This window comes from Corvus cornix, chromosome 10 (genome assembly GCF_000738735.6).
Source record: "Corvus cornix cornix isolate S_Up_H32 chromosome 10, ASM73873v5, whole genome shotgun sequence".
In the NCBI taxonomy this organism is placed as follows: domain Eukaryota; kingdom Metazoa; phylum Chordata; class Aves; order Passeriformes; family Corvidae; genus Corvus; species Corvus cornix.
In genome coordinates this window covers 3688180-3705433 of record NC_046340.1, presented here as the reverse complement: position 1 = coordinate 3705433, position 17254 = coordinate 3688180, and the positions used below count along the sequence as shown (strand labels likewise).

Sequence of the window (17254 nt, the reverse complement as noted above, 5' to 3'; positions counted from 1 at the left end):
CACATGTACCTGGCAGTTTACAACTAGGATATCACCTAGCAAGCAGACAATACTGAAGACACTACCGTGCTATTGGGTTTTTCAGCCAACATCCATGTTACTCAACCAGGGAACGGTTTAAAAGTATTTGAAGACCCCAGAAAACAAAACACCAAATGAGTAATGAGACCTTGAAAACATCTAATAAGAGAAGGCTCTCAGGAGAGGAAGCCAAATCATATATTAGCATATTTCATTTGTTATATGTCTACAGATGTTCAGCCTTCTGCTTCCACTGCTACACCACAAGAGGCTGCAGTAGCTCAGAAAGCAAAGAAAATGTCCATCAGAAGAGGCAAATCTGAAATTATCAGAACCAGAACCCATCCTTTCCCATTTCTCCATCCCAGCAGATGGCCTCAAACAGCCACGTATACAAGCAGGGAAATTGCAACAAAACCAGGGGGGTTGGAGTTAGTTAATTTCTTGCTGAATCAGCCAGCTGGGAATAAAGCCAGTTCCTGCAATCTTCTCAGAGCTTCAGCAAGGTGCAGGCCAGGAAACACTTATTGCCAGAGACTGAGAAAACATAATGCCTCACTCTTCACATTCTGTAGCAGTGCAGGTGTGTCCATGCCCATCTTTTTTCTATGATTCTAAAAGGCAGGAGATCGGGCAGCTAAAACTCTCCTCTTTACACCTTGATTTACTATGCAGTGAGCCTCTACAGGTCCTTTCACGCATACACACTGTAAATGTTACCCTGCTTTGCTTGCATGCATTAACAGGATGCATCCTGTAAATTTTAAGCAGCTTCAATTTTTGGCAAAGCACCTGATGACAGAAAAAAACGCCATTACATTAACAGAGAAATACATGATTCTACATATAAACAAAATTTCCACTTATTTAATGCTACAAATCAGCCTCATTAACCAGTTGGGACCTCCCACCAGGACACCAATGACAACAGTTAGCATACAACAACAATCTAGTAACTGCAATCATAAATGCTGTTTTAATATTATTTCACAATTTTGTCGAGCTGCCTTGCATTCACTGTGTTTCTAGTGCATCCAGAAGCATGACAAACTGACAATTCTTGGAAACCACATTTCTCAAAACAGACTGAAAATACTGTTTCCATTTTCCCTCCATAATGATGTTAAATCTAATAAATACAAAATTAGAAACAGAAATAACATTGTTGCTAAACACTTTATGTAATATGCTGCCTGGAAGGGATTTATTAGGCCAAGTTCTCAAAAACTGCCCTCCCTTTATAAACATGTGACAGTTGTACTTGCACTTCTTAAATATTATCAAATATGCACTCAAATACTAGTACCTACACACCAGAAACCTATTATTTCAAAAGAATTTTAAGGGTGGAAGTTCTGGTTTAATCAGCTAAATACGATGAAAAATACTTAGCCAGAGTTTTCAGAAGTGCCTAAGGCACCTAATGCCTGGCTCCCATTAGATTAATTGAAATTTACCTCGTTTTGAAAAATCCAGCTAAGCACTTACCAATGCAATTCAGTACTTAACAGTGTTTGCCTTTAACGTCTCAAGTCTTACTGAAAGTCATCAAAACAAAGACTCCACAAACCCTTCTGAAAATCCTTCTCTATCTGTCATCATCCAAAAGGGAGCTCACAGAACTGTCCTTCCTCCTACAAGCTGGAGTGAGGGCATTTTGAAAATCTGACCCTTAAATGCAAGAGCACTTGACAGATTACAGCCTTCAGCTAATATCAAGTGCTCCCCTTATGGGGAGGAAAGGTATGTGCATGATGTCAAAACCTAAAGGAGTTATTGTCTATCACTGACAATAAAGTGAGTGCACAGAGCATATCAGAACTGCAGCGCTGTACAGCTCCCATGTGGGTCTCAGTAGCCTCTCCAGAGTTGCCATGGCTATATCCAACGTCCTTTCCGGAATGTTGTGCTCACTATCAAACTGTACTTCAAAAACAAACTGGCTCTGTTTTGCAGAGATTTTGCCTAATAAGAATTACACTGGAATTGTTCAAATGTGACGGTGTTGGACTGTTCACAGCCACAAAATTACCATCAGTATTATCAGCTGCATAAAACTGTGATGACACACAGACTTGACTAAAGTACAACATTTGCACAATATGATATACCTTGGAGAGACTTACAGTACAAACAACTATAGAGGCACAATTAAGACTCTGCTCCTAGTATCACTGAAATTAATATACTTTACTACTTCATTGCAAGCCACATTAGAGCTCCTGGGGATTCAGGTGAACATGCAGAACTGTTTAAAGAAAAGCTTCAAGTCCAAAAACCGAAGGTAAAGACAAATAAGTGAACCCTACAGGCTCTAGAAGTAACAGCAAATAAAAAGGACTCCGATTTTAAAATGTATATACTTTTGAAGCAAAATGCATTCTTTTGGATGGCTAAATCTTGAATTTTGGATGAAAAGTAAGAGCTTTAATATCAGTACAACAAATCATGTACATTTTGTGTGATGCAATGGCAGGAACAGAATTTTGTGCGCCGTGCAGAACTGCCACCTCAGAGCTGTTTATGCCCCAATTTGGTAAGGAATATGAAGGACCCAGCTGCACAAAGCAGACCTGAATGAGTAATTATCAGTGACTAAGCATTCCAGTATCTTCTGAAACCAAAGATCATCCTAGAGCCATTCCTTCATTTCTTGACTACTCTTTCAAGAGAAATTAGAAGCCACTGGCAGTTGTTAGATATTATTCCTGTTCTTAAGGCTTCTCTAAATGTGCCAGAATCTTGGATATCTGGTCTTGGAAACAACAATTTGCAGCTCTACATACAACTGATCTGAGAATTTCTGTCCAACTTTCAGTGTAACTTCATGAGAAATTATCATAGTAACAAATAACTTGGAGAGTAAAGGGATGCCTTCATTGATGACATCTGTACTCTTGGTCACCTCCCATAGCTGACTTTAATTTTTTATGACTACATTTTAAAAAGTATTCATACATAGTTTGTGTCTCAAGTCACAAGACACATGCATCAATTTTTCAGGCAATTCCACTCTTGGATTGTAAACTGAGGGTAACAGCAGTTCAGATTCTATGAGCACTGGCTGAGCAATCATTACCAGTCATAAATTTAAAGCACGTTCAGAAACTTAAACATAAGTTTTCTGGTAATGCAGTCACTGAGTTGCAACCTTGTCAATAGCAATGAATATTTTAAATCAGAATACTTGCACACAGTTTCAGATGTGTTATTTGTCTTTAGAAGCAGCAACTCAATCTTCACACTAAGAATGAAACCACAGGCCTTTTGAGGCTGATGGCAAAACTCCAGATGGGTGCAGAATTGCCACCTGCCTACAGAAACAGAAAACTGCTTCAGATTTAACTCAGGACTTGCCAATCTCATCCTGATATTTCTGATCAAGGTTACTGGAGACTTAAGGATGTGGTAGGGCACATAGCTCATAATGTATTTTCTGGACATCAGTGAGCAATACATTCAGTGACTGTAAAACAATAATCCAAAGGTTTTCCATGAAGATGGTCTCCAAGTCCACTAGGTCTTATAATGGACATCAGATTTTTGGCCTTGCAAAGCTCAGCCTTAAAGACATTTACTATGTTGGTAGTTTTTGGCAGATTGGTTATAGCAGAATCATTTTGAAGACAATAATGTTTTCAGCATGTATTTCCTGCATTTCCAAAATATCACAGATAGTTAGAAAAGACCATAATACAGGCAGGAATTGCAGGAACATAAATCATGGAAGCAACCAACAATTTATTGAATGAATATATGACCTATGAAACTTTCCCTTCCACAGAAACCAAGACCTAATGCTTCTTAAATATCCAGACATGGTGTCTTTGCTGTTATTCCCTCTGCACACATTACCAAAGCCATGGTCTTTGGAGACAAAATGTACTGACTTGTAGAGGGTTTCATTTGGATTGTAGGAACCTACAAAAATATCAGCATATTCCTGATTTGAAAACAACATACCAGAGAATAAATCTAAAATGAATCCATGTGTAAAATTCTTGATATATATTTGCCCATACAAATCTGCTAGCCATCATTTCTTCCTGCCAGTAATCCATTAGTAAGACCATAAAGATATACAGTCCTGCATACATTTCATAACAAATTTAACAGCATCTAGCTGAATGGTGTAATAAAATACCATCAACAAGGTTAAGAAAGATTGGTTACCAGGCTGAACATCCTGCCTTTTCAATTACCAATATGAAATAACATGCACTCAAGAGATCACTTCAGAATAGCAGAACTGGACTTGGACACTTCTACTTTGTTAGTTTAACCATCCCTTAAAATCTGTGGAATTAATAGCTCTCCTGCTACAATGTGAGGAGAAATTAGGAGCCTTTTACACAATATGTAACAATAAATTCAAGTCTAGGGATATAGTTAACATTCCCAAATACATATAATCTGTAGACTACAGTAACTTCTTTGAATAGAGTCATCATTTAAATCTTTAGAAACAATTATTCCATGTTGCTGCTATCATTTGATAGAGGAGTATCTTTTTTGTTTTCAAGAAAAACATACAAATTTGCTTGTATTACCACTGGCTTTAGACTAATGCAGTTCCATTAATTTCGTTTATATTGGCACATAGGAGAAAAGGTCACCTCTATACTTGGCCAAGGCTTACCCATAAGTGATCTCTTCCTGAGTGATTTATGTCTCTGCTCTTGGTCACAGAGCAGATTTACCAATCAGGCAGCTCAGCAATGCTCAGGGGTAAACTGTTCCCTGGGTTGTCCTAGGAAACCTAATTTACTAGTTTTATTTGCTACTAGTATAGCTACTAATTTGCCACTGACAAAATAATTTTGTCAAATTTGAGACACAGCACATCTGCAAGGGCAGAGATAATTTTGGAGCCCAGCTAAACACCACACTGCTTGCTACCATTCTGTGAAGAATCAGAAGGGACCCTTATAACCAAAGTTAAGTTCCACTGCTTCTCAGGAACAGCTACCTCTTTTTCACAACTTCTCATGTTAAAGTTTTCTTTGCATTACATTCATACCACATTCCCACCACATTCTTTTTAAATGGTCATTATTTTATTCTGTACCTGCCTCAAGCAGGATGAAATTAATCAATTGCACATAAGTGATATGACATAGACTTGTGACCTTGCCCAGCATCCAATTGTTTCTAATTGATTAGCTCCAGACATAAGCACTTTAATAGCCAAAAACAACAGAAGTGGAAGTTACCGTACAATATTAGGGTAAAATGGCTGTGTGTGGTCCATACAGTATGGCCCCAAGCAACCAATTAAAGAATTAATGGTTATTGGATACCAAAAATGTTATGTTAAATAATATAAAATATCTTTAATGTGCCTAAATTTGTGATAAAACACCTAAACCTTAGGAGCAAAAAGGCTGCCTACAAGATTGGGGTTAAGTGCTAATGACTCAAATATGCCAAACAGATTACAGTATTTTAAAGGACAATCAAGACCATAAAATTTGACCTGGATTGAAATGTTCATAAAGCTATTCACAATAGCCAATTGATTACTACAATGTGTTTGGGTTGTTTTTATTATAAAGAGACAAGTGAAGCTATGCCAAACCATTCGTGGAGAAGAGGAAACTATGCCACTACTGGTTCCAGCTCTGCAATAAGAATAACATGAAAGAAAAAATACAAGAAAAATACTGTAAAGGCAAAAAAATGGTCCCTTCATAACCAAAAGGCCCAAAAACGAAATTGACATTTCCCTTCTCCGAGCTTCTATTCTCTTCTTGAACAGAACTATTAAGGGAACTTCATAAACTATTTTCTGAGTGTTTTATAGGGCTGGTTATTACAGCACCACTCAACTGCTTGCACACAAAAATACAAGCTGAACAGGCACAGCAAATCTGTAACATTTTTGTCCTTGCACAAGAAACATGCAGGCAAAAAGCAGATCCCACTGTGGCCCTGTCTGCTCAGACATGCATTGAATGCACTGTGTTTTACTGCACAATTAATACAGAGGTGAATTTTTTCTTTAATGGCAAGTTCTTTACTCAAGTAACCAGTGTACTGGTTAGCTGCAACCATAATCCACAAAGAGGAGGTGTTCATCATCTGCCAAATCACTCACAGCACACAGAGCACTCAGCTGTGCTACTAAGGATGCCTTGGAGCCCCATTCCCACCACCTCGAACCTCAAAGTCCACCCTAAATTGATCACAGCTTACTCAGCTGTCTAGTGCAGCCTCCTCAGTTCTTCATACTCCTTCAGACTTCACTTTTGCCTGCTGTACTGTTCTTCAATTCAAAATTCATCAGGATGTATGTTTGTATACTGCCCAGCACACCACGCTCCATTTTTCCACATTGCAATAGCACAAACAGTGCAACACATCAACATTGATTTTATTTAAAGACTTCACTTTTTTTGTTGAAAACTACTGCAGTGCTTCAAAAAAAGTTTCCTATTTATTTTTTAAAAAATAAAACTCAGTTTATTTAGCCATCCTTTTCTAAGGATTTCTGGATTTGTGTGTATTTAAGACTGAAGAATCCTTGAAACATTTTGTGCTGTGGGAACTATCCGTATGGAGAATGACATACTATAACAACATCTCTGCGGTACGCCAGCACACCATATTTCTTGAAATACTCACTTCTTGGAACTGATTAGGCTCATGTGTCAGGCAATAGATCAGATGGCATCTATGGTTTTTCCTCCGTGGTTCCTGTATTCACTGAACACTTGGAGCAAAGACCTTTCTGGGCCACCTTCCCTGCCTTCCCACTTCCAAATGCTTTAGATGTTTCTACCCAGATATTTCTATAACGTTTGTCCCTTACAGCACACCTTAACATTTATCAGGTGCTTGAACTCCCAGGGGCAAAGGAACAGCTGTGCTGCCTAGAAAGACCCATGGCATTACACATCTGGCAAGATCTCCCTTTGGTCACCACCCTTTGGTAAAGTCAGGTACAACATACTGAGCAAGAGAGAGAATGTTCACTTCCCACACTGATGTCTTTGAAGGTTTGGTGAAAGGAAAATCTTCTCATTGGGAGCCTTTTAATTACAGTGCAGCCCCTTCAGCAGTTTTCTATTTAAAAACAGCCATGCAAAGTGTGCAGCAATTATCACCTGAGAGGACCAGGAACGACAACAGCAACAAGTTCACTACCTACCTGTAGGTGAGCACAGAGAGCAAAAGCAAGCCAAGTGATCTCCCAGGAGAGCCCAGTGGCTTTGGGGCTGGCCATCCTCATGCCTTGGGGCTCTGCTGAGAGAAATTGTTTCAAGTTACAAACAAAATCAAGTGGGCTCCGCCAGAATTTCAATGACTAAAGCAAACTGGGCCGGCTGCTGGAAGCAGTGCAATGCAAACACTGGAGAGCTGTGCTGGCCAGAGCAGCAGGCGTGCAGCGCATGCCATGAGCACAGCCTGCAGGGTGAGGCAGCTCCAATTAGGGAACAGAAAAGGACCAAAACGAGAGGTTTGGGGAAGCTGGCAATAGGGGACAAGCTTGATTATCTCCTGAATGTAGGAGAATTTATCAAATTGGGAATCCCTCCATCTTGATCTCTAGAATGTAAAATCCAAGGAGCATAGAATTTCTGATGTACTTTCCAGCACTTTCACCCACTCAAAGATGAGAGCCCAGCCCTAGGATTTCAGCAGTCATTTGCACTGCCTTTGAAAACTCTGATCATAACAGCTCAGAGACTAAACAATCAGGGCTTAATCAGAGTTCAGAAAAAAAAAAAAAAAAAAAAAAAGACATCAATTTAGTGATCATCAAAATTACAAAGCCAACACGGACTTGCCAATTTAAAATTGCCAAAAAAAACCCATCATGTAATAATACTACTAATTCTGTTAATTCCCTGTGTCAATGCACCTTATTAGACCATACTTTACAAGAGTGATCTCAAAACCCTGCAAGTTTCATGCACCCCCAACACACACACAAACAGCCCTCCCTCCCCTCAGCCACCACCCCACAAGTGAGCCAAGCCCTACAGTATATGCAAAATACTCCTTCAAATAAAGTACTCCTTTCTAAAAAATCAGGCATCCCAAAGGAAAACCATCTATCCAAACAGTTCTTGCACCTGTCAACTGAACATAATTAAGATTCCTTACAGAAAGAAGCATTTTATTCTCTCCCTCCAAAAACATCCTGGAGTTCCCCTCCCTCCCAAAATCTTTAGCGCTCCTGGATGCTTTTGTCATTCAAAAGTATCAACTCTGCAATAAAAGAAGACTTCTTATTTTTCCCCCCCCTTGTCCAGGCATTGCCGAGAAACCCAAGTGGCCAAACACACCGGGCTCCGGTATTTCCCAGGTGCGGGTGCCTGGCCAGAGTACCGGACAAGCACCAGCGCCCCGTGCCCCGCCGGAGCCTCCCCTAGAGCGATCCTCGCCCAGCACCGCTGCCGCCCCCCGCTCCGCCCTCTCCGGGCAGAGGGCCGGGGGCTGCCCTGCCCTGCCCGGGGCTGCCGCCGAGCTCACCCACCTGGAGCGGCGCGGCGGGGAGCGCGCAGCGGGGCCGGGAGGGCGGCGGGGAGCGGGCCGGGCACCGCCGGCGCACGGGAGAGCCTCGTCTGTCACGGCACCGGGGATGCAGCATCCTGCCCCGCGAGCGGCGGCCCCTCCCTCACGCCAGGCTCCAGCCCACCGCCGCGCCTCAGCCAAGGTCCTACAGGCTGCTGGCAGCGGGCCGCCCCCGCCCGCCCGCCCGCCGCAGCCCGGCCCCGGCCGGAGCCGCCCGGGCGCCTCCACCTGCGGCGCGGGGCCACGGCCCGGCCCGGCCCGGCCCCGCCGCTCGCTCGGCACCCCCCGCGCAGCCTCTGCCTCCCCGGCCAGCAAGAGCGGGCGGGCGGCCAAGCGGGCCCGTCCCCCCCACCCCCGGCTGCGGAGGCACTGGCGACGCTCCGATGTCGGGGGCCGGGACCCCGGCAGCCACGGACCGAGTGGTTCGTCTTTCCCCGAGGGGCAAAAGCTACCGTGAAGTCAGCCCCTGCTTCTTATGCGAAGCGGCTTCCAAAACCACAACCATCCTCTGTCTCATCTGCAAGTAACTCTCACAATACAGCTGCAAATCTGCTCGCACCGAGGAGGTCTTCAGTCATGCTGCCCTCTACAATATTTTTAGGTTTCCTACTGTAAATCTGACGAGTATGTCTCATACGATAGCTTTGCTCTCGTTCTCCCTCTGAGCTTCGAGCTGCTAAACAGGACCGCCAAAATCCTCTACCTTTGCACCACGGCTTCCACTGATGTTCCAAACTTTCGTCGAGTCCGCTAAGAGCAGCACGTAGAGAAAGGGCTCTGGTCCCTGCCACTGAAGTTAAAAATATGCTCCAGCGAACTAAACATAACCGATGAAGAGTTTGTTCAAATATGTTGCACTGGAAACTTTTCCAATCTGTTTAGGTTTCTCACCAGCACGGGAAGGCGCCTCCTCTATCGTTAGGAACAGAGTGCCCTCTGCTGAAACCAGCCTGCAGAGCCCGGCACCGGCAGCCCCGAGAGAGCCGCACGCCCGGCCGGGAGCAGCGCTGAGGTTGGCCGCGACCTCGCAGAGACACCTGCGCTGCCCGGGCTGCCTCCTCCGTGCCTCTGGAACTCACGGGCTGCTCTGTCTCAGGTGCGCCCTGACACCTGAGGCAAGCTGCTCCTCCCAGTGTGTACATTATGATAATAGGCTGTGTAACAGACAAGAGCGCTGCTAAGGATCCGATCCTCTGTTTTTCTAATCCCTCTCAGCTGAAAGTGTATCCACTTTCTGTAGAGCTTGGCTTCCCATCCATTTCAGTTGCCACAGTTACTTAAACAGTCCTTTCACTGTGACATCAGTTATAACCCTATAATTGTTATCTTCCAAAATGGCATACCCATGCAGATAGCATATACTTCAGACTTGATCACAGGTGATTTTAAAGCTAGAATTTAGTCATTAGACCATCTAATGTAGAAAATACATTTTCCTTTCCCAAAACCATGGTGATGAAGCTGACCCTCAAAACCTGCCATCTTAGGAATGTACACAGCTGGCACCATCCTTACTCAGAATATTTCTTCTCTTAAAATTAATATATGCAAGTGCTAGAAACGTGTGTTCATCTGCAATAAATTTGCGTGTAGAAGAATTGTGTACTAGAAAGCAGCCTAGCTGACATCCAATTCAGCAACTGAAGCAAGGCTGCTGTTTACACACACACACACTTAATTCCTCATGTGATCCTGGTCCCGGGTTAGAGATTCTATGTCTGAATTTTTACAGCACATAAGAAAATGGAGATAAGCAGCCACAAGCATTAGCCCCCAGGGAGATTTCAGAAAGCAGCATTACAGTAAACAACACAAGTACCTTGTGGTACCTACCTCGGAAAGTAGAGATCAGGAAGGTCTTACCCCAGCTGCTGAACTTACTTGAGTGTTGTTAATACCATTCTCTCCCACAATCCATGGTCTGTTTTTGTTACACTGAAATCATCCTTTTCGCAAGGGAGATGAGCTCCCAGAAAATAACAGTATTTGGAGCACAAAAACAGCTTTAGCCTACTACCAGAAATTACACAGGGTTTTGGACAGCACTTTCCTATGTGAAAACAGGGCATTTTCCTGTGTGAATCTCATTCTCATTGAATGCTGATTTGTGTTCTCCTTTATCTAATTTAATTTCTTCACCTCAGCCTCACGTTATGCTCCTGCCACTTCACTCTTTTCTCTCTAGACTTCCAGTGAATCTGGAAGCTTTGAAATATTGACTCCTGTTGGAGGTCTCCATAACCCCTTCTGCTGAGCCAAGAAAAAACTGAATGACACTCAGGTGTCCAAGCAAGATGTGATTGAAAACAAGCACTTCAAAATTCACAGCACCTGCAGCTCCACAGCAGACTCCTTAGCACACACCCTAAAGTTAAAAGGGCCACAAACTTAGAGGTTCTGTTTGCTTAATTTTCATACCTGGAGAAGTTTGTCAGCAGTTCCGCAAAAAATAACTGACCATTCAAGTTTAAAATAAAACATCATTTTCTAAAGAAATACTTGACTTCCTTTTTGCTTACTCCATCTCGTCCATGTGGATTATAAACTCTTCAAGGCAGAATTTCTGTTCTTTGCCTATTACATTATGTTTGCACATCCCTGGTCCAGTGTCAAGTGCTTTAGATATTACCTTAGTAGCAGTTTTTACCACACAGTCTTTTAATTCCCACTCATGCCACATTATCCCAGCAGAGTCAGTATACAATTTTTGAATAACAAACTATAGCAAAACTTTTAACACTCAGTTCAGATGTATTTGTCTCTTGCTTTTAGCAAGGTGTTTTTATTCCACACATGCTTTGTTTTTGCTGGTCTCTAAAATATGCATAACTTAAATTACATTTAAAATGACAACTCTAAAGCCCTTACTGTTCATAAAATTGTGAAATACAGACGTTTGCACTCATAATCTCATTGAGCACATAATGGCAATGTCATCTATCTGTACAGCTGGCACAGGCTCTTCTTCATGAGGAAGAAGATTGGAAATATGATGGTCTTATCCTTTGCTTTACACAGACTTAAGTGAAAACCATGTGTCATCACTATCAAACATAACCATGAAATATTTTGTAATTTCTTGATTTATGTCCAATTGTAACAGAAAATTTCAACTTGCACTCAACAGCACAGGCAGAAGTGCCAGAGAAAAAAGATTCTGCAAGATATAGCTGCCAAAGGGCCAAACTGAAAAAAAATTAAATCTCTGGTCTGGCAAAAAAACCGCTCTGTTAAATCACATGATAACCACCAAATTTCACTCCTTGAATATTAATAGAAAACATTCATATTTAAAAGAGAAACCCCATACTTCTCTATTTAGCTTTGTCCTGAAATGCAGGTAGACATACCACTTCAACAGATTCCACTTTATATATATTATTTCCCTGAAACAAGTTCAGCTAAGGAAATCAGATGATCATGAAGGCCATTCTTTCATCGCAACAAAAGTCTTTACTACTCAAGAGAAAATATGTTTGGCTAAACTACAAACTTAACATCCACTGAAATGGTGCAGAACAACTTTAAGCTCATAAATCAGCATTCTGACTAATGTATAGCAAAATTGGAAGTCTCCTGCAGAGGCCCCACACAGAAACTGCGTTTTGGTTCAACATCTCAAAGTTATCAGTAATAGAGCTGCTCCCAATTGATTAATGAAAGCAAAATGTTAAATTTCCTCTAACTAGAGTAATTAAGAACCCTGGCACAGTCTGATCAGTTCTTTGGCCCTGCATTGTATGTGCACAGGGTGCTTGTTTACCCTGAAATAACAAACCCTCCAGGGCAGAGAGCAATCACACACTGTCGCCCTTCACAGGTATGTTATACCCTATAAAGAGTAAAGCCTCTATCAGTATAAAGTTCAGCCCCAGCACCCTGTCTTTCGTTTCTTGGTGTTATGGAACCCATTGCATTCCATGTAGATCCTTGCCCTGGGCTTTGGAACCAGCTCCATCAATATAGTAAGTAAAAAAAAATTCTTGAGGCTTACAGAAAGAAAAACTACTTATGTATAGACCTAAACACTACAGAAGAAAACTACTGTCTTCCTCTCAGTTTGCGTTCAAATGACTCCAGAATTAACCAAAAACAATATATTCAAATGGTCACTATTTCAAGTATTTGAATAAATATTTGTCCCTTCTTGTCTGTCATATTCCTTTGGTGCTTAAGCAAAACAACTTGTGGTTCATTTGCATATTTATGATCCTATACAGTAGGAGCAAAACAAACATACCTTCAAATGGCACAAACTTACTTTTTGTTCTAGTTCACAGCCTTAACTGAAATGTTAGAGTCAACATTTTGAGATAAACTTACAACACACTTACATGATCATTTTGTGGGTTTCCAAAATATACTCTCAAAAAGATTTAGGCGATTATGTTGGGCATAATTAGAAATTATGGATTTGTATAGATAAAGGTTGAATGCAGATAAAGCAAAATGAAAAATTCATTGCAGAGGTAAAATAGTTTCAGTTTATCTACACGTAGCTATGTGTTAACAGATATTCTTTCTAGCTTGCAAAACAACATAACCCCACTGAGACTATGGATATGGCATATTGGATTCTTGAACTCATCTGCCATTTTCTTCTCATGCAACAGTGACAATGACCTGTTGTCCTCATTCTGGGATGGCACTCACTTCCGTGATTGTGAAAAATAAAATGTTATTGAGTGCTATGTGAAAGAGGCAACATTTGGTGAATTAACAGGGGCTCTGAGGAAATCAATTCTATTGCAAGCCATGAGCAACAAAGGTCAGCAGGACCTGCCCTCTCTGTAATGGCTCACTGGGGAAGAGCAAGAGCAAAGTAGGTGGACTGTGTGTGACAAGATGAGTCACTACATGTGACATGTCACTACATGAGCATCCACCAAGATGGAAATGGAAGAGAACATAAGCAGCAAACAGGGAGAAGGAATCAAAATTTAAAAAGTTGGAAGAAATGCATGCTACATCATTGGGATGAATACTAGTGACACACACAGTGAGGTTACGAAGAGAGGATGAATGCACACTCCACCATGCACCTTCACACAGCGAGCCAGGTGCTGGGCACAGCAATACCAATATGCATAGCAACAGCTGCTGTGTTTGTAGCTGAGAGCAGAATTTGGGCACTGGCAGCTGGAAACCAGGACAGCCTAAGCCAGAGACTTGCCCAGTGTCACCTACAAAATACTATTATCTGGTGTATTTTCTACATTTCATATTCTACTAAACAAAATCTGTTATTTACGTTTGCATCTCGTAAGGCCACAAATAGATTAATTTTTTCCTCTGTTACCAACTTATAGAAGGAACTATCTGCTGTTCCAAAGCAGACAAAAGCCACTATAAGCCAACTGACTTGTACTGCTTAATTTAACCAGGCAAATAGAGGCATAGGCCGCAGTACTGCAGAGGAGGGTCATTTGTGCAGTGACATGTTCTGCAAAGGCCTTTCCCATCTCTGTGTACTACCACCAATGACACAGAAACTGCCCTTTAACCTTTCTGGTGGGTGAACTCTAATTTTCTCATGGAGAAGTACCTAGTCTGGTACTGTGGCAACCATTATCAGGCCAACAGAACTCAATTTGTCCTCCTTAGCTCTGGTTGTGTGTGAGTCACTAACAGCTATCTGTAAAGAGGCTGCTTAGGAAGGTGTTTATTGATACATTCCAACGCCTCAGAGTAATACAGTTTGAAACAATATTACTGCTATGTATAGTGACTCCTCAAAGTGTTACACTGTCCAGTGACACCTTAATTTACTTCCAATGGGTATTTAGAAAGAGACCCTCAGGATTTACACAGCAGATTAACATTCAGCAAAAAACACTAAATTGCTACAAAACTTTCTGTTGTTTATGCTGATTCTGCATCTATGCCTATGTTTGTCAGCAAAAAAAATGTCACAATAGCCAAGCCTGACTGCTTACTATATACAGACTCAACTGCATTTAGTCCTTGAAAAGTAAATGTGAATTCAAGCATTTTGTATTGGGTCACCAAAAAAAAAAAAAAAAAGTCTAGAAATTTCACTCACCTAAGTATTTAGCAGTCATTGCTCTAACAAACTGTCATCCAAGGAGTGGTGAAGTCCAGCTGTTTCCCAATGGACAGAAAGCCCAGTTAGGTAGGCAGGAGGGAAGAGACACAAGCTGTGGCCCTGTCCCACTGCTCCTAGGTAAGACACACAGGGGGCTATTGGGGACAGCCAGGGGTACAAAGAGCCCTGGCAAAGGTACAGTAACCAGGCTGGTCCAAAGCAAGCCAAAAAATCAGTTCATGAGCCACCAGAGCCCACAGCTCAGCAAACCACAAAGGAGGTTAAAGGAGGGGAATTGGGCCCAGGGCAGAGCTTAAATGGAGCTCCAGCAGCCCTGGGAAGCAGCGTGGGCAGAAGCCTCAGCTGAGGCTGGTCAAGGTCGTGAAGGCTGTTGGTGCACTGGGAGCCCTGATAACATTTTGGGACCAATAGGGACACATTGCTTACACCTGGCTGCAATTAGTTAGAAGATACCTATGGAAAAGGATAACGAAATTTTACCTGACTTTTTCCTGCTTTTTATTGTATTACTTCATTGCTGTATTCTTTTTTTCACCTAATTTCACCAACTCAAGATCAAGGGCTCATTAAGCTACTTGAAAAAATCCAGGTTTTTTTATGCCAACTTTGTGGCATCTGCTAATAGCTTCTAAATCTCCCATATCTATATTTTACTGTAAAAGGACTATTTGTAGAATAGTTTTTACTGTGATTTAGTCTGGGATATGTACTTTTTCCCACATTTTTTTCCTCCCTATCTCTTAATCCTGGAATATTCTTAGTATCTTTAAACTTGAAACAGTAGGAAAGGATGGCACAAGCTTATCTCTGCAGGAATTTCTCAGCTATATTTATGGTCTAAGTAATACAGACTATCAAAGAAGAAGTCAGAAAAAAATGTCACAAAGAAAAGAATCAGCAACAGACTTCCATTATGCTTTTCTTAAGTTGCCTCCTTCTGTTCTCGCACAGGGAGAGTAGGTAAAGAACACAAAAGATAAAACTAGCTCAGACTATTTTTGGACTATTTCTTTCAGCTGTTTTTGTTTGCATTATTACAAAGCCTTGGCAGGCTAGAAAAATATTCTTAGAATAGCAGATTTCTTGCTTTGTTCTGCATCTGTTCCAAAACCATACAACGTATTTGAACAGCTGGCCAGTAACATGCAATGATCAAGCATGGCAGTGGCATAGGATCACAGTGTTCTTTGTAGAGGACTGAGGTATCAAAGCTGAAAGAAGCCCTCAGATGTACACATCTTGGTCTTAGAGGTACATGTTCAGATTTAAACTGTACTTTTTATTTTTCTTGAATTGAGATTTCTATTGGCAATGAAGGACAAACAAGTACTCATTATATCAAAATAAAACACTGAAACAGCTCTGCAGGAAAGAATTTCCTGGTGGTGTTGCTCGGACAAGAACCAGAGGAGCTCAGTCTGGCTCTGTGTCACTCCTATGCTGCACGTAGCTTTAGAATCTTGAAATTATATCCTGGGTTTTTATACAAATGTGTAAAGATGGTCAGAAAAAAAATCTTTGATGTGGATCCATACATTCTTCTATATCCTTCTCTACTCTGTAACTTTGTATCCAGAGGTATAAATGACTTAATTCTAAACTCCCCAGCTAAACTCTTGGGGCCAGCTATGCTGTTCTCCTAGGTTACCTGCCTGTCCACCTATATAAAGAAGCTTGAATTTATGACTACAATCTTCATAAAAATCTGTATTTACATTTAAAGAACTCTAAGATGATGCCAAGATTATTTTTCTGTGTATAATAATAAGCTAAGATCTTAATTGATGTTTCCTGTAACTGCTACAACAAACAGCGTAATTAACAGTTACAGTAATGTTCAGAGATTTTTATGCTCACGCTGAATGAGTTTCCTACAGCATCTGCTCTCAAAAATGTGAGTAAAAAGAATAAATTAATTAGCTGCTGGAGAAAACTGACAACTATCACTATTCACATCACTACTAAAGAAGTGCTGAAGCAACCTTTTTACTAAACACTGATTTTTATTAGATGTAATTAGTGTAAGGCTTTACAGACTGCTTCAAACATTTGTCTTCATGCAGCTTCTCTTTCCACCTCTGTTCGTCCTTTTGCTCACACAACATCAGCTTTTAACCAGAACACTATATAAGTGGGATGGCTGACAGGAAAGCTTAAAAGGCCCACAAAGAGCAGAACAAAAAGGGCTATTTTCATCAGCTGAACAATTTGCAAAAAAAAAATCCCAAACACAACAGGCAGAGCACTGACGCAGCAGCATGCTGGAGTGTGAGCATCACTGCAGCTGCCATGCATTTTCCTTAAACTGGGATTTTGGTTTCGCCCCGACCCCTTGCACCGGTCTGTGAGAACGCAGGGCTGCGGTAGGTTTTTCCTTCCCCGCCCTCTCCGGGCAGCACCATTGGACTGATAAGATGTAGCAAGGCACATGCGAAAGATAAAGCAGAAAAAAAACAAATTTAAAAAAAAAAAAAAAAAAAAAAAGTGTTTTCTACAGGGCTCGGCCGGGCCTGGGCGGCCGCGGGGCACAGCCCGAGCCCTTTAAGCTGCCCACTCTCGCCGCGGGCCGGCGGCAGCTGGCGGCTATTTATACCGGGGCGGCGGCGGGCGCTGGGTGTCCTGCGCGGGGCGGTCCCGGCGGCGGCG

At 41.7% G+C, this 17254-nt stretch overlaps 1 protein-coding gene across 5 annotated transcripts in view; it reads right to left on the bottom strand.

Moving 5' to 3' along the window:
• Positions 1–14868, bottom strand: part of ADAMTSL3 (ADAMTS like 3) — a 179574-nt gene extending 164706 nt beyond the window's left edge. For 2 of the 5 annotated variants that reach the window (XM_039557993.1, XM_039557995.1), the window contains exons 1-2: positions 14585–14866; positions 7172–7263 (exon numbers count right to left, since the gene is read on the bottom strand). In XM_039557993.1, coding sequence (XP_039413927.1) covers positions 7172–7263; positions 14585–14603 — 111 coding nt within the window. In that variant the 5' untranslated portion in view covers positions 14604–14866. Of the gene's footprint in view, positions 1–7171; positions 7264–8503; positions 8633–9244; positions 9377–14584 lie in introns of those variants that run through there. The other 3 variants (XM_039557996.1, XM_010391094.4, XM_039557994.1) reach the window with 3 other exon arrangements.
• Between the last annotated feature and the right edge of the window lie 2386 nt (positions 14869–17254).